The following is a 20,230-nucleotide window of genomic DNA, read 5'->3' as shown; positions in this document are numbered from 1 at the left end:
TCTCTCTCTCTCTGCCCCTCCCCCTGCTCATGCGCACATAGGCTCTCTCTCAAAATAAATAAATAAACTTTAAAAAAAAAAAAAGGAACCCTCATACACTGTTGGTGGGAAAGCAAGCTAGTGCAGCCACTGTGGAAAACAGTATAGAAGTTCCTCAAAAAAAATACAGGATTACCGTTATCATCTAGTAATTCCACTACTGGGTATTCACCCAAATAAAAACATTAATGCGAAAAGATATGGGCACCCCTATGTTTATTACAGGCTTATTTACGATAGCCAAGACACAGAAGCAACACAGGTGTCCATCCACAGGTAAATGGATAAAGCAAACGAGATCTATTCATGGACTATTAGGTGTAACAAAGAATGGAATCTTGCCATTTGCAACAACAGAGATGGATCTAGAGAGTATAATGTTAAGTGAAATAAATCTGTCAAAGACAAATACCGTAAGATTTCATTCCTACATGGAATTTAAGAAACAAAACAAAGAAAAAAGACAAACAGACTTTTAAATATAGAGAACTGGTGGTAGCCAGAGGGGAGGTGGATAGGGGGATGGGCGAAATAGGTGAAGGACATTAAGTGTGCACTTACAGTGATGACCAAAGTGTTGAATTTTTATACTGTTCACACCTAAAACTATAATGGCATTGTATGTTAACTATACTTGGATTTAAAAAAATCTTAAAAATTAAAAAAATGGGGGGGGGGGGCGCCTGGGTGGCTCAGTCGGTTGAGCATTCGACTTCTGCTCAGGTCATGATCTCACGATCTGTGGGTTTGAGCCCCGCATTGGTCTCTCTGCTGTCAGTGCAAGGCCCGCTTCAGATCCTCTGTCCCCATCTCTCTCTGCCCCTCCCCCATCTGTGTTCGTTTTCTCTCTCTCTCAAAAACAAATAAACATTAAAAAAAATTAATAAAAAAAGACACTTTGGTAGAACCATACCTAGAGAGCACGCACGCGGAAGCAGCAATACCGAAACCAAAAAGAGGCAAAAATTTGAGGGCTAAAAAGAGGAAAATGGAATATAAGAGCTGGTTCATAAATCACACAAACACACGAAGTAATACTATGCAGCATTGACTTATTTGGGGAAGTACAATTTAACCTAAGGAACCTAAGCAAGAAGCTCATCCCTCCACTGGTAAAAAATAAAGTGAGAGCTCTATTAGACTATACATCAAAATTTGGGGAAAGAATTAATTTTAGAACCCTCTGGGGTCTTCCACTTTAAAATGACCGTTACCGGGTTTAAAAATCTAAAAGCATTCAATGTATTCAACCTCTCCGGTCAGAGCTAGAAGCTGTGGTTTGGCAAGTGCCGATTTGAATGAGGGGACTGTTTCCTACTCCTTCCCATCATCTTTCCGTGACTACCGAGGCGGGGCTGATGGTACCGGCAGGTGCTTTTTGGGCCTCAGAGAGGTGCCGGAGCTGGGCAGCGAGTGGGAACGAAGGGTCGGGCGGCCCAGGCTCAGAGAGAGGCCCTCAAGGCCGGCGGCGGGGCGGCGGGGCGGCGGGGCGGCGGATCAGCAGGTCGGTCGGGAGCCGTGCCCCGGCGCCGCGCCCCGGCGCCGCCCTCCCCACTCCCCGCCGTGCCGGCTTCACGGACACCCTCGCCCGCCCCCACGAGCCCGGGCTCCCCTTCCTACCTGCCGGCACGCGGACTCGGCCCGCCCTCAGCCGCTCACCGCCGACCCTGTCGGCAGGCAGCGAACCCTTCTCGGCGGTTCGCAGCTGGAGCCCTCCAGCCGCCTCCCGGCGGCACGTGATACCGCCCCCGCCCCCGTCGCGCCCCGCCCCCTCGGCCCAGCTCGCGCCCCGCCCACAAGAGCGTCGCTGACCGATGACGTAGCCGGCACAGACGCTGCAAGGCGGAGTTACTGCTGCATCTGTGGGTAGAGGTGCGTGGTGTCTGTTTTTTCACCGAAACGGCAAAGTGGGGTGCGTAGAAAATCGTGGGTTTCCAAGGAAGGGAGGGGGAGAAGAGACTCAAGCCGGTCCTGCAAGTGCTGGGATACCGGGCGGTGTTTCGCACCCCCTCGGGGCGCTTCCTGAAGAGGCCTGGAGGCTGTCCCGCTGTAATTGAGCCGTGGAATTCAATAGGGGAGGTAATGGCTCGTACCCCGTGTGAGAAGTTTAAGGATTAAGTTCGCATCTGCCGCGTGGGATTTTTTTTCCTCCTAGGGCAGATCCTTGGGGAACTGAGTTAGTTGGTAAAGGAACACATGATCTGGTGACCTGGCTTCTCCCTTTTTCTTTCTTTTTCTTCTCCCCCCTTTTTCTTTGTTTCTTCTTCTTCTTCCCCCTTTTTCTTCTTCTTCCCTTTTTTTTTTTTTTTTTTTTTTTTTTGTTACCGGGGAGCTTTAGCTCTGTCCCTTTGCTCTAGCTCTTCTGTGAAAAGAGATGGTCGGCCTCACCATCCCTTTCAGAGCTACCATTCTGTGATTCCTGCTTCCCAGGATCGTATCTTTTATCATTAGCCCAGGTGGGAATAGAAATCTTGTGACTCATGTTCTAAACCTGGTTTGGGTACGCGGGCGTACTTAGGTGGCTTGCTTTCTTTTGGGTCGACTCGGGTAGCATTTGCAAGAAGCATTAATGTTCCAATAGGCTCATTTTAATTTTGTTAAAAATCAGAATAACTGTATGTCTTGTTAACGTTAGCCCTATGTTTTTCATAGACTTAATTCTTTAATCTGACATTTAACATTTTGTCTCATTTCAGAGGCAAATCTCCAAAGTATATTGAAGTCGGTGCTTTCGAATTTATTGTCACCTTATCTCTTTTATTAGCATTTTAAAGGTCATCACCTTCTGACTTGGAAAAGATGGTCAACGTCTTGAAAGGAGTGCTGATAGAATGGTTAGTAGTTTTGATACTTAATGAAATTTAAATCTCCATGTTGAATCTTGATGTATGTATACCTCCTCTAAAATCCATGTTTTTGTTTTAAGATCTAAACGAATCAAGTCTTTCAACTTTCTTAACTTCATTTTTCTTACATAACAAGTGGAACAGATTTTGTTGGTATATTTCTTTCCTGTGCCAGATTTCAGTGTCTCTAGCCAGTGGCGTAAGTGGCATTATTTCCAACACGTTTTGGTCAGGGGAAGTGTATTTTTTTTAATGTTTATTTTTGAGAGAGACAGACACAGAGCGCGAGTGGGGAAGGGGCAGAAAGAGGGAGACACAGAATCCTAAGCAGGCTCCAGGCTCTGAGCTGTCAGCACAGAGCCCTATGTGGGGCTCCAACCCAAGAACTGTGCTATCAGGACCTGAGCCAAAGTCAGCCGCTTAACTGAGCCAGCCAGGTGCCTCCAGGGAAGGTGTATTTTTTAGATCAACACTCTTTGGAGGAACAGTACTTGCATTGTCATCCCACCCTCAGGGATTGACTAGAATTTAAGGTCTGCCCGAGTCTTCACCATCAGGAACTATGGTCTTGAAAGAGTAAGAAAGTCAAGAGTCAATTGAAGGTTTCTTAAACGAGGCACGCATTCCAAAGAAGAAACTAGAAACCTTAATGAGCGGCATTGAATTTCAAAGCAGGCTATCTAGGGCCAAGTACCACAGCCTGAAGACCTCTACTACCGGACCGGTTCTTGCTCTGTCTCCACTTGTTTGTGATGTTAAGGCTGGGGGAGGAGCAAAGCCAAACGTAGGATTCTTGCGGCATCAAAGCAGCTTTGTCCTATAGAAATACAACGTGAGCCACACACGTTGTCTTAAATTTTCTATTAGCCACGGTAAGAGTAAATTGAAACAGGTGAAATTAATACATTTTATTTAACCCAGTGTGTCCAAACTATTTCAACGTGTCCTAAATCGTCAAAGTTGATTAAGATTTCAAAATCGTGCTAGGTCTTTTTTCATACGGCCGTGTGTAGTTTACTTTCTGCAGCCCAAATCACAGGCTGGCCACGTTTCAAGTGCTCAGTGGTGAGCAGTGCCAGTTGATTTAATGTTTAGAATAAAGGAGACAAAACAAGGGTAGAAGAAGAAAAGAGCCAGTGACGTGGGAGGGAAGCTAAGAGGGGATGTTTAATGAAGGTGAGTGGGCCTAAGAGAATAAGGTGAAGACACTGGAAGTCAGTGATTTTTCTCGTATCTTCTTTTTTTAATTTAATCTATTTACTTGACAGCATGTGCACACCAGTGGGGGAGAGGCTGAGGGAGAGAGTGATAAAGACTGTTAAGCAGGCTCTACACTGAGCGGGGAGCCCTACTTGGGGTTCTGTCTCAGGACTGTGAGATCATAACATGAACCTAAATCAAGAGTCAGACCCTTAATTGACTGAGCCACCCAGGCAACGTTTTTTTGTTTGTTTTGTTTTAAGATGAGAGCTGTTTTAGTGGAAATGTGAGATAGATGCCAGATTGGAGTACTTTGAAAAGGGAAAGGAAGATGAGGAAGTGGAGAATCTTCAGAGAAGTTTTGTTGTAATAATAAGCAAAGGAATGGAGAACTGGATTGAAAGCTGAAGAGGGATATGGTAAGGGAATCTGGTTCTTGTTATTTTGGTTTTAATGGAGAGAATAGAATTTATGTTGATGAGAACAAACTACTCACAGAGGAGAGGTGTTCACTGGGGAAAGCAAGGGGACAGGATCTAGGTCCCATAAGTTCTAAACACAGAGTGCTGTTTTCTTTTGGAAAATACTTTTAAGCTAGTTTTTTTGTATTGTATGTTTCTTAAAACTTTGTCATAATTGGCGCACCCGGCTGGCTCAGTTGGTTAAGCGTCTGACTTCGGCTCAGGTCATGGTCTCACGTTCATGGGTTTGAGCCCCACGTCAAGCTCCGTGCTGTTTGAGCCTGCTTAGGATTCTCTCACTCTTTCTCCCTCTGCCCCTCCCCCACTGTGCGCTCTCATCACTCTCTCTCTCAAAATAAATAAATTTTTAAAAATTTTCTTCGTAATTATAGAAACATTCTCCTGGTTGGTCTTTCAATGCTACTGTTTTTTAACACAGAGGATACGGTGTCTAAATGTGGTGTCTGTCCAGTCAGATGGGAGCCCCCACATGTGGGGCGACGACCGAGTGGAAGCCAATGGCGCAGGGGATGGAAATTCACCCAAGACAGAACAAAGGAGATAGAAGTTTATGGAATACACTGCACAGGAGCAGCAAGCAGAGAGAGTGAAGGCTGTTTTTAAAGGAGGAAGATGAGGTGTGGGGATGGGAACGGAAGGAATTCTCTCTCCCCATTCTGGTAACTAGGCCTGGTTGTAAGTAGCCCATTGGTCAGTTAGGGCCTCTGGATATTTTGAGGTGGATCTCCTGATGGGCCTGTTTGTATTCAGATGGTCTCTGTGAGCCCTTTCCACATTCCATCTCTCAGGCCTATTTGCCTAAAAGCATCGTCTGCAGAGTCATACGGCATACACATACATACAGTGTCAGCTGTCCTCTTTTCCCCTTTTGTTTCTTCCAATTTTAAGTTTGATCTTCACCCCTGGATTTGATAAATCTTCTCTCTTGTCGGATTTTTGTATTTTAGTTTTTGTTGATGTGTAAAGTTTCATTTATCTAGAATTTATTGGGAGGAAGGGCATGTTAGGCAAAGATTTGAATTTGCCTTTTTTTTTTTTTAGCTGAACATGTGTTTCACACCATTCATTCCCTTCTCTAATGATACCTCTTTTATCACATTGTTTCACTCTCCCTGCTACTTTTCCTTAATCCTGTCCCACATCCCTTCTTTTCTTTGTCATTGCTGCCTATTCAAGAATAATCTCAGGAGGCGCCTGGGTGCCTCAGTCAAGTTAAGGGTCTGACTTCGGCTTGGGTCATGATCTCCTGGTGGTTCGTGAGTTAGAGCCCCACGTGGGGCTCCCTTCTGTGATCATGGAACCCACTTCAGATCCTCCTTCTCCCTTTCTCTCTGCCCCTCCCCCACTCAGCAAGCTCTCTCCCTCCCTCAAAAATAAGTATTAAAAAATTAAGAAAGAATACCTCAGAATAATTTAGTCTGTTTCCAAAATAATCCTTTTGTCCTGATGGTTAAGATTGTGTTAGATCTATATTTTAATTTGAAAAAATATGGCTGGACTGCATTTTAAAGAGCAGAATCCTGGGAGGCTCATTAAAATCTCAGTGGTAGGCTTTCACTGTAGCCTTGAGGACCTAGTATAAATTTGTAAGAGGACCTGAGGTGTTAGTTTTCTTTCCTATTGGCTGAGCTCTCTGCCCAGTTTGCTGTCATGGAATCAAGCCTCAGAATTCTACGTAGGCTCTAATGGCCCCTCTATCACTCTGCTCTTCTGTGTAATCCCCAGACTAACAGCAACAGCATCATCTGGAACTTGTTAGAAATGCAAAGTCTCAGACCTCGCTCCAAGTCTCCTAAATCAGAATTGTGCATGCAAAGATACTTGTTAAAAAGCATTTAAAGTTTGGGAGGAGAAGCACTTAACTGGCCTAAGTCTGATAATGAGTTTTCCTATAGAGAATTGTTTTGCACCAAAACTACTAAAGTTTTATTTTGCCGATGGACACTGTCCTTGCAAAACTTGAATTTTTTCCTTTAAGGTGAATTCCAAAGTGTAGCCTGCACAATTTTTCAAGAGGGTTACTGTCTTCCCAAAGATAGAAATCTTCCAAAAAGACTCCAGGCTTAAGAAATAATAGGTTTATAAAGGGCATGGCCAGGGCTGATGGGAACTCCACAATCAGGTGTCCATGTTGGGACAGTAACTGGAAAAGTCCTTCAGTTTCCCTCATGTCTGTATTTGATGCCAAAAAGAAGATTCTTAGTAATATAGTATTAGCATAAGTCTGTTTACTTCATAATACCCATGGATTGTGTGGGGCCTATAGGTGTGTGGAGTACAGAATCTCATAGGTCCAGAGTTCATAGGCAAACCACACAAGAATTTCTTAAAACTACTTTCATTGTTGCAAGTGATTCTTTCCAAATTCCAGCCACATCACCATACATGGTCATCTATAATGGCATGGATAGCGCTGTTCCACATATTCTGTTCAGGCAGCCGGCAAAATACTTCTCAGCCATGTAGGGCCTCATTCAAGAAGGGAGTCTTAATTTGACACCTGTCTTAGAATGGCTGAACCTCGTGCCCCATTTAAATTTCACCTCTGTCCGTTCCTTTCAACTGATTTGGAGTCTCTAATAAATGAAGCAAATAAGTCAGATTATGGTGGTGGCCATTAGGCCCAACTCTATGAATTGAAAAATCAAGGTACTAGGATATAAGAAGATTCTTTCCTCACAAAGTTTATCAACTGCCAAAATCTAAAGCTAAATTGAAATTTTTTGTTGATAAATTTGTGTTTTTATGTATCAATGAGGTTGGTGAAAACTTCCTCTTTGTTGGGGTCCACCACTGTCAACTGCCAGCCTCACACTAAGCATTTCCCAAATCTAGCCAACCACAGCAGTACTGAAGCAAGCAGCCTGTGTCCAACAAATGGCCTCGTCCAGTTGCAGGTGCCAGAGCAGACCTCTGGGGCGACCGTTATCTTGGTTACTTGGTGCGGCAAGTGCTTCAGCAAGATGATTTGTTATAAAGGTGCAATTCCCAACTAGCTTACAGCACAATAGCAAAGAATCTGAAGAAATAGTATTTATTAGATTTATGGGTTCGACTTCTAAACCTATACTGTTAGGAGAAGCAATTAAGAACAAAAGCAAGGGGCCCCTGGGTGGCTCAGTCAGTTAAGCGTACAGTTCTCAGTTTTGGCTCAGGTCATGTTCTCACGGTTTTGTGAATTTGAGCCCTGTGCCGGGCTCTGTGCTGACAGTGCAGAGTCTGCTTGGGATTCTCTCTCTCTCTCTCTCTCTCTCTCTCTCTCTCTCTCTCTCTCTCTCTGCGCCCCTCCCCACTCACATTGTCTCAGTCTCAAAATAAATAAACTTTAAAAAATAACTAAGACAAAACTAGTCTTACCATTGTTCTGTTCTTTCGCAGCATTTATATATTTCTTGTGACCCTTTGCTTCTTAGAAGGGCCATATTCACAGAAGTTTCTTGGCTACCCAGAAGAGTGCCTAAACTATACATGGGCGATGCTTAGTAAATATATGTGTACTGAATGAATTTTGTTAACATAATTGAGCCAAGGAATGTAATCTCAGCCTAAATCCCAGAGTATTAATGTTCCTTTAGAGCTTCTCTATTAGCACAGTGATAATAGTGGAGATAAGAATAGGTTCTGATAACTTGGATTCAAGTTTCAGTACAAAAAAGCTTTGTGCATCAGACCTCTTTTTTTGGCAAGTTACACCAAATAGCTTTTAAATGAAGTGAATGTTGGCTTCCAGTCTTAGTTTTTAAAAAGCAGCTCTCACCGAGCTAACGATATGGGTGATAGAAGCACAGTCTTTAAAAAGACCTAATACGGAAAGCAATTTGTGATAGGTTTTTGAGCATTTATATGCTTTACCACAGTAATTCCCCTTCCAGAAGTTTATCCTAAGGAAGTGACCAGAACTGCAGATGAAAATGTAGGTGACTGAATGTGCTAATAAAACATGACGCCTTGAGGATGGAGCTAGCGAGTGTAATGTTAAGTGACATAAGTCCGAGAAAGACAAATGCCATGTGATTTCACTCCCATGTGAAATTTAAGGAAACAAATGAGCAAAAGGAAAAAAGACACAATCAAGAAATAGCCTCTTAATTATAAAGAATTGATGGTGATGGGCGTTAAGGAATGCTCTTGTGATGGGCACCAGGTGTCGAATGGAAGTGTTGAATTGCTATATTGTACACCTGAAACTAATAGTATACTGCATTAACTGGAATTGAAAACTTAAAACACTGACTTTTTTCCTAATCAGATAATGTAGCTATTAAAATATTTGCAAACATTTCAAGTGATCTGGGATGATGATATTGTGTGATACAGTGTTAAATAAAAAGGGCTGAATGCCTTCATGATGTAACACTGAACATTTACTGGTACCGTACTAAGCACTTGGTAATATTCTATTCGTTCTCGCAACAACCCTATGAGATACAGGTATTATTATCCCCATTTTATAGATGCAGAAATTGAGCACAGAGAAATAAATTGCTCAGGGTTACACAACTGCTAAGATTGGATTTTAAACCACAGTATTCTGGCTTCAGAACCCACGCAAATAAGCCTTATGTAATCTGTCTTTCTAACACAGAACTAGGCATTATGTCGTGTTAAGTTCTGTAAAAGGACTTGTGCATGTGCAGTCTTAGAATAATATATGTATTCACGGGATAATAGAACAACATTTTTGTACAAGCAAATCCTTTAATGGGGATAGAAGGGGGTCATTTGAACCTTTCTACCTATATCCTTTCACACACCCAGAAACTCTTGGCACTGTAATTGCTCTTCATTTGAGTATCTACCGTGAGCAAAGTGTTTTAGGTATAGTCTCTAATCCAGCAACCCTGCAACATAAGTGGCACTGTCTCCATCTTACTACCTAGGACCCTAAGACATGGAGAGGGTTAGTGATTTTATAGATCATACATGTTTTGTTTGAGGTGGGGATTGGGCTTTGGCTGAGCCCAGTTGTTTTCTTTAGTGTCTTGCGTCTTTTTAACAATAAACCTCTTGTGTGTCCTATTGGGGACTTGGGACAGTCGTTCTGGTTGATGTAATGACTCCTGTGGTGGCCCTTTCTTTCTCTTAAGACCCTACTCATTGCAAGTATAAGATTTTGAAGGAATTCTACCTTGTAGCTAATTATTATCAGGAAAGATTGTTTACCACTGACTGAGCCAATCTTAGTATTCTGATGGTATGGGCAGTGCTGACAATTTTGTGCAGGTGACCCGTGATTCTGTGATCTGTCGTATAGCTAACTATATCATCCTAGGAGAGACTTCACAATACTTTTTAGAATCACGTTTTATACTCAGGTTATGTAGGAAGGGGTTGATTGACATCTGCCCGTCACATCTCCAGGGCGGAGATACGTTTTTTTTCTTGCTCACTAGCCCTGATCCCAGTTTTTTATTTTTTTTAACTTTTTTTTTTTTTTTAATGTTTATTTTGGAGAGAGAGAGACAGCATGAGCGAAGGAGGGGCAGATAGAGAAGGAGACATGGAGTCCGAAGCAGGTTCCAGGCTCTGAGCTGTCAGCACAGAGTCCGATGCGGGGCTTGAACCCACAAACCGCGAAATCATGATCTGGGCCGAAGTCGGACGCTAACCGACTGTGCCACCCAGGCCCCCCTGATCCCAGTTTTTTAACCGAGTATGTCTATGGGCACTTGGGGTTTTTTTTGCTTTGTTCTTACCAGCAGACTCTCCCATAGATTCTCTTCATGAGAAAGTGGAATAAATAACCCTGTATTCAGGCAAGATATTCCAGTCCCTCAGTGTTTCGTAACAAAGATCCCCTAAACTTTGAGTGTCCTTTTGAATCATTACAAATTATATTTTTTAGGTACATGTTTGAGAATTCAGTCTGAAATTGACAGCTTTCTGTTTCCTTTCAAAAAGTTTAATTGAGGCAATTAATAACAAATAGTCATTTCAGTGTCTCACTGACCAGTGACTAAGTATCTCATTTGTCAGTTAGGAGCGTTTCCCCAGGTATGGGGAGTGCCACTGGTGTTCAAGATGATTTGTAGTGGAACACAAAAGGGAGGGGGGAGAACACAAAAATAGTTTGTATATGACCAGTTTAATTTAGTTGAGGGGAAAAAAAACACATCAGGATGACTGATGATTCATACCAGATCAAGTTAGGCTTAAAAGTTGATTTAGGGGCGCCTGGGTGGCTCAGTCAGTTAAGCATCTGACTTCGGTCCACATCATGATCTCACTGTCTATGAGTTCAAGCCCCACATCAGGCTTGTGCTGACAGCCCTGAGCCTGGAACCTGCTTCAGATTCTGTGTCTCCTTCTCTCTCTGCCCCTCCCCCACTCATGCTCTGTGTGTGTGTGTGTCTCTCTCTCAAAAATAAATAAATGTTTAAAAAAAATTTTTTTTAAGTTGCTTTAAAAGCAATTTAGAGAAAAAATAATATGTAATGCAGGTGTTACAAGAGCTGACTAAAATAGCAGGGATGGTATGCAAATGGCAAAAATTTTGAAAACACCAGCGTGCTGAATCAGAGCACAGACGTGAGCTCCCCTGACACTTCTTAGTTTCAGTTGTTTGGGGTTCACTTCGTTGAAATAATGTAAATTTATTTCATCTAGAAAATTTCTGGGGATCTATTAGTCTTTATAACCACTTAACCTTTGGTATCTCTAAAACCTCTTAGAGCAGCCAATTACTAGAATAAATTGGTGTCCTCTGTGAGTGTGCTGAGCTCAGACAGTAACAAGGTAATCTATCACATTTGGACCCGAAATCTATTTTAAATTGTTCTGTTGTGTGAAGAATATCCTTCAAAGAAGCCTCTGAATGATTTTAATTGAAAGTACTGAGATCTGTGGCAACTGGGTGGCTCAGTCGGTTGAGTGTCTGACTCAGCGTAGGCCCCTGATCTCTTGGTCATGAGTTCGAGCCCTGTGTCAGGCTCCATGCTGGATGTCAAGCCTGCTTAGGGGTCTGTCTCTCCCTCCTCTGCCTCTCTCAAAAAGAAAGAAAATACTGAGATTCTTGTGGGACCTGAGGGTAAAATGGGCACCAGGGCCTCCATGTGAGAGATGCGAGTGAGTCTTCCTGTCCCCTGATGGCAGAGGGAGAAGGGAGAGACGGGAAATGGCCCAGCTGCAGAACACTAAAGCCGATTATTTCTGTCTGTCCCTCACCCCTATTTCTGTCCCTCACCCCTGGCTATTCTTAAGTGAGTCCTCTTTTATTCCCCACTCCCCTTTTATTTATATGGGCAAGGAAACGTTTAGGGAAACAACACAGTTTTTAACAACACAGTTTTTAAAAACAATGGCGTTAGAGACACTGAAGCTTTGATTTCCCTGTTCTGTAGACCTCCTTGATTCCATTTCTGTAATTGCAACTGAAAGAACCCTGTTAAACCTGCTTGTTACTCCCTGTCGCCCCTCCTCCCCTTCTTTCTAGAATTGCTTTTTTTGTGTTTATTTTTTTTTTTGAGAGACAGAGCATGAGCATGAGCAGGGGAGGGGCAGAGAGAGGGAGACACAGAATCCGAAGTGGGCTCCAGGCCCTGCGTTGTCAGCACAGAGCCGGACGTGGGGCTCAAACCCCTGAACCATAAGATCTTGATCTGAGCCAAAGTCAGTCAGATACTCAACGGACTGAGCCACCAGCGCTCTAGAGTTGCTCTTTAAGCCCCTTTTAACTTTGTTTCACAGCCTTTTTGTCAGTCATTGGTAATTTGTCTACCTCAGTGAGATTTTTCAATGTACAACATATTAACTGGTTTACAAAAATTTCTTACTCTGTGTAATTGCCAAAATTAGGGAATTCCTGGAAATGTGCAATTTATCTGTATCTGCTTAAATCCGTGACTATGGCATTATCTTTGTAGAAGACCCCGCTCTGACGCATCCACATCTGCCTGTTGTTGGCCTTCAGTCTCATGTCTCTACCTGCCCTGAGACCCTCATTCTCATCCTCTTTGGCCCTACTTTTCCTGTTTTCAGTCACCCAGAAAGCCACAGATTTCCAGGCCACCCCTCATCCCTGGGACACTCGATACCTGCAGCTCTGTCATCTGCTTTTTCCCACCTCCACCCCTCTGAGCCCTAGCCAGGCAGGACCCCCTGTGTCTTCCAGCCCCCTTTTTCTGTCTCACTGTGGGAGCACGAGCTTTCTCCTGGGCACACCACTTCTCCCACAACCCTCCCAAGCATTGACTCCTCTGTGGTACCTCATGTACCATTGGGGCCAGGAAACTGGATAGGTATCTGCCTTATTCCTCCTTGCCACTTCAGACATGGTGACTTGTCTTCATAGAAACCCACAGCTCTCACCATCAGAGGACCCCGCTCACTAACCCTCCCCTTTGTGATCATCCGCACACACCCACGTCTTTCCCTTCAAGGCTTTTCCGTGAAGGCTGTCACTCTTGAGTAGCTCTCCTCTGCGCATTTTGGTAATTTCAGTATCCACGTGGATCGTCCCCTCAATACCCTGACTTCTCAGTCTCCTGACCTGCTCTTCCCAAGCCTGTCCTCCACCCTGTCCCAGCCTTTCCCGCTGCCGTGGGCGGCCCTCGTCTGTCCCTGCCAGTATTGCCCTCCCTTCACTGTCTCCGCTTCGGGCGTCTCCCTGGCCTCCACCCCTTCTTGCCCATTCTCTCCCTCTAATGCCCTCGCTCTAATTTCTTCAGCTCTGCCAGGCCTGCGGTCTGTTGATCTCCCGCCTTCCCCTGACCTTCCCAGCAGCACCCCACGTCCTCCTCAGCCCGCTGAGGCTCCACGGTTCCAGGCCGCATTTGTTCGTTCAATTAAAGACCGTCGGCTCCCTTGCCTCTCTGTCACACTAACCAGATGTGATTCTGTCCCACTCTGCACCTGCTCTGAACCTTTACCTCCACAGCTTTAAATTCACGACTCCTAAACTCATGTGGACCCTTAATGCTAGCCAGCAAATCCCTGTTTCTTAGTCTTTTTACTGTCCCCCTCTTAATACAGCTGTTCGACTTCAAATTCAAGATTTTGGTAGTTGTATTTTTTTTATTTTTTTTTTATGTTTTTATTTTATTTCTGAGAGAGAGTGTGAGCAGGGGAGGGGCAGAGACAGATAGAGACACAGAATCCGAAGCAGGCTCCAGGCTCTGAGCTGTCAGCACAGAGCCCGATGCGGGGCTAGAACCCACGAACCATGAGATCATGACCTGAGCCAAAGTCAGACACTCAACCAACTGAGCCACCCAGGTGCCCCAAGATTTCAGTAGTTTTAAAACTTACTGGTATTTTTTGTGCCTCCAAGAAAAATCACTACCAGGTATACTGTATCATGCCATTGATTGCAAGAGTCATCTTGATTTTGGAGATGTTAAAGTGTGGGGGGATATGTACTTCTTAGAATAGACGAACGTGGTATTTCATACCTTCAACTTCTTTACCTCCAAAAACTTTCCTGTTTCACTGCAAAAATACAGGAAAAGCAATTGGGAGAGAAAGTTGGCAAGTCTGTCCCGTTGATCTGTGCGCATATACTCTTCCCCCCACTGGCTATGATGAAGTATCCATTCTCCTCTGTCTTTTTTTTTTTTAATTTTTTTAACGTTTACTTATTTTTGAGACAGAGAGAGACAGAGCATGAACGGGGGAGGGGCAGAGAGAGAGGGAGACACAGAATCGGAAGCAGGCTCCAGGCTCTGAGCCATCAGCCCAGAGCCTGACGCGGGGCTCGAACTCACGGACCGCGAGATCGTGACCTGAGCTGAAGTCGGACGCCCAACCGACTGAGCCACCCAGGCGCCCCAACCCCATTCTCCTGTCTTAAGCCAGCTTCTCTACTTGGGAACTGGACCCCATCCCTTCTTGCCTATTTCAGGACAGCTTTCCAGCAGCCTTCCTCCTCCTGCTCTAGCAATTTTTCCTTCTCTACTGAATCATTCCCATCAGCATTCTAAACATGTTGTGATACCCACCCCCACCCCCACCCCCGGAAGGAGGTGAGCAAAACCTATTGATTCCCATATCCTTTTCCAGCTGCCGCTCTGTTTCCCGCTCTGTGGAAAAGAATTTCTTGGAAGACTTGTCTAAATTCACTTTCTCTGATTTCTGTCCTGTGACTCCACTGAACCTGTTCTTGCCAAGGTCTGGTAGTCAAGTTTCAATCCTTATTTCCTGTACCTGTCTGTTACCAGCACCTATCATGGTGGATCACCTCTTCTCCCCAAATGTCCTTTGTTCACTTACCTTCCAGAACTCAGGGCTTTCTTCCTGCCTCTGCAGTCACTCCTTTCCAGTCTGCTTTGCTGATTTGTCCTTTTCCTGCTAACCTCTTGACGTTGGGGAGTCTGGGGCTTGGTCCATGTTCTTTTCTCTGTTGCTATGTTCACTTCCTTGCTGGGGCTTGATGACTGACTTTTGCTCTCCAGTCCAGACTTTGCTACTGAAATCCGGAATCGTATGCCCACTTTCCTACGCAGTTTTGCGTTTGGGTGCCAACCTATCTCAAGTGCAACGTGCCTCAAACCCACTCTTGATCTTCCCAGCACACCTGTTCTTCCTACTTCCTCATCTCACTAAAAGGCAACTCCATTTTTTACATTTGCTCTGACCAAAAATGTTGGGAGTCCCCTTAATTCTTCTCTTTCAAAGTCGGAGTCTAGTCTCGGCAAATTATGTTGGCTTTACGTTCAACATATGTCTAGAATGCAACCGCTTCTCATCTCCCTGTTACCACTTACTTCCAAACCATTATCATCTCTTGCCTGGGTTACCGCATTCACCTCCTGATTGGTCTCCCTGTTTGCACCCTTGCCTCCACCACTACCACCACCCCAAGTCTTTTCTCAACCCCACAGGCTGTATGATCCTTCCTTTTCAAATTTAAGTCAGTTTGGGGCACCCGGGTGGCTCGGTCAGTTGACCTTCTGACTTCGGCTCAGGTCATGATGTTGCGGTTTGTGGGTTTGAGCCCCATGTCGGGCTCTGTGCTGACAGCTCAGATCTGAAGCTTTGTGCTTTGGATTTTGTGTTTCTCAGTGCCTCTACTCCTCCCCCACTCAAGTTCTGTCTCTCAAAAATAAACATTAAAAATATTTTAAAAAGTAAAATTTAAGTCAGTTTGGGGGCACCTGGGTAGCCCAGTCAGTTAAGTGTCTGACTCTTGATTTCAGCTCAGGTCATGATCTCATGGTCGTGAGATGGAGCCCTGTGTTGGGCTCTGTGCTGGATTTGGGGCCTGCTTAGGATCCTCTCTCTCCCTCTCCTCCAGTCCTTCCCCACCCGCTCATGCATGGACTCACTCTCTCGTTCCAAAAAATAATAATAAAATTTAAGTCAGTTTGCAAGTTAAATCATGTCTCCCAGTAAAAGCCAGAGTTGCTAAAATCACCTCTGAGGCCCTTTGTGATCTGGCCCAGCTACAGCGAACTTGGTGACCTCATCTCCCACTTCTGTTCCCTTTAGTCACCGCACTCCAGCCTCTGTGGCCTTGCTGTTTCTCTCTGCCTGAGTCACGTGGCTCACTCACTACCTACTCCTGGTGTTTGTTCAGATGTACCTGCTCAGTCAGGCCTTCCCTGCCTCCCCTGTTTGAACTTGGGAGTCTTGCAGTTTCATGACTGCCAGTTCTCATCCTGCTTCCCTATTTTGTGCATGCGCGTGCGCGCGCGCGCGTGTGTGTGTATCGTAGCACTACTGGTAAATGTAAGCTCTAGTAACAGGGAGGGTTCTTTTTTTTTTTCCTTTTTTTAATTTTTATTTTAAGTAGGCTTCATGCCCATCATGGGGCTTGAACTCATGACGCTGAGATCAAGAGTCACGTACACTACTGACTTAGCCAGACAGGCACCCCAACAGGAGAGTGCTGGATTGTTTTTTCACTGCTGAATCCCCAGGACCAGAATAGGGTCTAGCATATGACAGGTGCTGAGTAAATATTTATTGAATGAGTGTGTGAACTTTAGCAAATTTACATCTGAACCAATTGATTCTGCATGTTAATATGGTCATTCCAATACTTTAACCATAGACTATAACTGAATTTTGCCAAATCTGTGTGGACAAGTGTAACTTAAGTGTTCTGAACCTAAGCCTAAGATGACAGACATACTAGAAACTAATTTTAAAATCTGTGTCAGTTTTGGAGCGCCTGGGTGGCTCAGTTGGTTAAGCATCCGACTTCTGCTCAGGTCATGACCTTATGGTTCGTGAGTTCGAGCCCCACATCAGACTCTGCACTGGTAGTGTGGAGCCTGCTTGGGTGTCTGTCTGTCTGTCTGTCTGTCTCTCTCTCTCTCTCTCTCTCAATAAATAAATAAATACACTTTAAAAACTAAAATCTGTGTCAGATCTGATAAGGGCAGACCTATTTATTCACATCATTTTACATTGTAAAATGTTCATAAAATCATTGTAATGGTAAGTTACTAAAAATAATTAAGAAAATCATCTTTTCAGGAAGACTTGGCTTTATTAATAGGTAATACACCATGAACCATACCCATTTAGTGACTGAAATAAATCCTTTACTTTTGTTAGCTTCGCTCACACCTGGTTTGTACTTGAAGGAACTAAAATTCAGTTTTGTTTTCAGGAAATTATACTGACTCTTTTTGAATTAAAGCATCTTTGCAATTGATGTTGTCATTCCTCAATAAACCAAAAGAGTTTGTAAAGTTACATTTTCTCTAAGATTTGAAAACTGTATGCAGCTTGACATTTTCATGTTCAATTTTTGCTAAATACATTGTACATTAGGTCTAAAGGGTGTCCCTTTTGTGTGATGCAGAGCTTTTATGACAGATACGTTTCTGTAAATCCAAGAAATTATATCCCTTTTTCCTTTGTGACTTACTCTATTCATTACAGAGTGAAAACCACAAATAAATAGAATTAAATTTGGATCTCTTTGAGCTCAGTATTCTCTAGGAGATTTTGGTAGGATTTCCCTTAAAGATTCTGAATGATAGTTCAGACTTACAAAGTTTAAAATTTTAAGGAAGAAAAATAACTTGGGCACCTGCTGCAAGCCAGAGACTATTCTTGGCATTATTCTGTAATTTTCATAACTGCCCTGTAGCCTCATTTTGAGGCTTTGGGAGATTAAATACATATTAGGGTCACACAAGTAAGTGATAAAGCTGAGACTGAATGCAGTTCTGACTTTTGCAAAGTGACTGACTGGTTTTGTAAATAAATTTTTCACTGGCAAGGTAGTGAAAATCCTTTGGCTTCTTAAAAGTCATGGTCATGGGCAAGTAAGGAAATTCATTTTTTCAATCCGTGAAGGGAGCTGTTACTCTTTGGCCCTGTTAACTACCAAGCTTTGAACATTATTTTTCACTTGTCAGTGACAAACTACTCTTTTAAAATCTTATCATTGGTCTCTTTGTCTAAAACTTGAACCAGCAGTTCTAAAATGAAGCTATGTCTACAGATCATTAGTGCTTGAGAGGGAGTGAGGGATTGAGTTAACAGTTTAGAACTTATAAATTATCCTAAAAATTCTACAAGCCCAATTCTAGTTGTTCCCGTGAAATTTGACAACAGGGCGTCTCATCTTTACGTGTTTTCTCTGCAGTGACCCAGCCATGAAGCAGTTCCTGCTGTACTTGGATGAATCAAATGCCCTAGGAAAGAAGTTCATCATTCAAGACATTGATGACACTCATGTCTTCGTTATAGCAGAGTTGGTTAATGTCCTCCAGGAGCGAGTGGGTGAATTAATGGACCAAAATGCCTTTTCTCTTACTCAGAAGTGAAAATACTCAATATTGACCACTTAGGAATCATAAGTAACAAATGTGAGAGACTGTCACCATTCAGTGTCCTATGTGACAGACTAAACTTAGTTGCTTAGATGCATGTTACAGGAAAACCTATGATGTCATTTGTTCAGAAAAAAGCCCCTGAACAGATTTTCCTCTTCTGTTTTTTTTTAGTACGTGTACCCTAGAATGTAAAAAAAGAAAGAAAGAAAAGTTTTAATGCTTATCTGTGATTTGCCTTTTATTATCCTACATTAAAATATTAATGTAAATGGTTTTCCTACCTTTTTAATACGTTAAGAATATGATGGGATATGCTTTTAAATCATTCGTCTAACCTAACTGTTTCACTTGTTCCTGTTAATAATTGTGCGGTTTTGTAGTGTGGGTGTGGTTTGTCCTGTTCTAATTAGAAACTTCACAGATTATTTAGATAAATATGCCACGGTGGGACCTTGGGTAATATTTATGTCTTGCAAGTAATGCCTGCATACCAGCCAGCTGTCTTGGTGAAGAAGATGGGGAAGAGAACCATATAATGTTAATGTGAACTACACTTTGCATTTCCCTAAAAATACAGCGTTTTAAAAGTGCAAAGGGTGAGAGATAACCAGATGAGAAAGGGACCTGTTGCTCTGCAAGCTTTAGTTTTTCCTTGTTCAAACTTTTTTGGTCACATTTTCCTTTCCCATCATGGCAAGTGTTTTGTTTAAAGAAATCAGTTTTATTTGTGCCTTATTTCCTATGAGAATCCCTGTTTAAACTGATTTTAAAAAGGACTATAGGAGAGTACAGCATAAGGAATATAGTCAATAAAATTGTAATAACATTGGTGACAGATGATAACTAGACTTACTATGGTGAGCATTTTGTAATATATGTAACTGTCAATTCAATATGTTATGTGCACCTAAAATTCAACAGAATATCATAGGTCAACTCTACTTCAATTTTAAAGAAGGAACAGGAAGTAGGAACAGATAGTCTTGTGGGAAGCGGCATGATTGGGTTAAGATATATATAGTTTTGTGATTGATTGGAGGCAGAAATGATCACACTGATAGGGGCTTTGCTTCCCTTCCTGAAGATAGTGTTAACGAGGATGGGTTCCTGTGATGAGAATTCTCCAAGAGAGAAAAGGACTTTTGTGACACTGTGTAGAACCCTATCGAACGTGGTTCTCTTCTCTCCTATAGTATATTTACTCAAAGTACCTGTGTACCATTTTCACTCACTACACAAGCTGGACGTTTCCACTGTTTAGTACAGTAGGTCCTCCCTTATCTGCAGTTTTGCTTTTCCACCTTCAACCAAGGCCCAAAAGCAGATGATTCTTCTTCTCACTATCCTCAGAAAGAAGGTCAGTAGTAGCCTAACGCTATGTCACGAAGCCTACGTCATTCACCTCACTTCATCTCATCGTGTGGGCATTTTGTCATCTCACTGGAGGACCCCACAAGAGGAAAGAGGGTAAGTACAGACAGTACAGTAAGATATTTTGGAAGAGACCATATTCACATAACCTTTATTGCAGTTTATTGTTATTGTATTTTATTATTGTTATTAATCTCTTACTGTGCCTAATTTATAAATTAAACATTATCATAGGTATGTACATATAGGAAAAAACACAGTATACATAGGGCTCGGCTGGGCATCCCCTGGGGGTCTTGGGATGTAATTCCCTAGATGAGGAGGGACTACTCTACGTCCATCACGACTCCCACCAATATAAATCAATCCACAGAACATTGATTCTCATATAAAAATGCAAACAATTTTGTGGCGTTATTGGTACATCTGGTTCTAAAACTTGTTGAGTAGAAAATACATTTCTTTAGAGTTTCCAGCTGTACTGTAATGTTATTGAATCTTGTATTTCAGGCATATTTAAGTGATGTAGATCTCAGGCATTTGTCATCTAGAACCTCTTAAT

General features: G+C 43.0%; 2 protein-coding genes across 5 annotated transcripts in view; one reads left to right on the top strand and one right to left on the bottom strand.

The window, feature by feature from the left end:
• The window catches only part of SERAC1 (serine active site containing 1), a 66,588-nt gene extending 64,776 nt beyond the window's left edge, over positions 1-1,812 (bottom strand). For both annotated transcript variants that reach the window (XM_027056545.2, XM_027056547.2), the window contains exon 1: positions 1,660-1,812. The gene's annotated coding sequence lies outside the window, so the exon portion shown is untranslated. The remainder of the gene's footprint in view (positions 1-1,659) is intronic.
• Positions 1,813-1,833: 21 nt separating this feature from the next.
• Positions 1,834-18,605, top strand: GTF2H5 (general transcription factor IIH subunit 5). 3 transcript variants are annotated; one of them, XM_015080869.3, is made up of 3 exons: positions 1,834-1,911; positions 2,804-2,873; positions 18,108-18,605. In XM_015080869.3, exons 2-3 carry the CDS (start codon positions 2,839-2,841, stop codon positions 18,286-18,288), a joined length of 216 nt encoding a protein of 71 aa, XP_014936355.1. In that variant the 5' UTR covers positions 1,834-1,911; positions 2,804-2,838; the 3' UTR covers positions 18,289-18,605. The 3 variants fall into 3 exon arrangements, with proteins under 3 accessions (XP_014936355.1, XP_014936353.1, XP_014936354.1); XM_015080867.3 differs by having other exon boundaries at positions 1,863-1,951; XM_015080868.3 differs by having other exon boundaries at positions 1,883-2,118.
• Positions 18,606-20,230: the final 1,625 nt, after the last annotated feature.

Source organism: Acinonyx jubatus, chromosome B2, assembly GCF_027475565.1.
Source record: "Acinonyx jubatus isolate Ajub_Pintada_27869175 chromosome B2, VMU_Ajub_asm_v1.0, whole genome shotgun sequence".
Classification (NCBI taxonomy): Eukaryota; Metazoa; Chordata; class Mammalia; order Carnivora; family Felidae; genus Acinonyx; species Acinonyx jubatus.
This window is presented reverse-complemented; position numbering and strand designations above follow the sequence as displayed.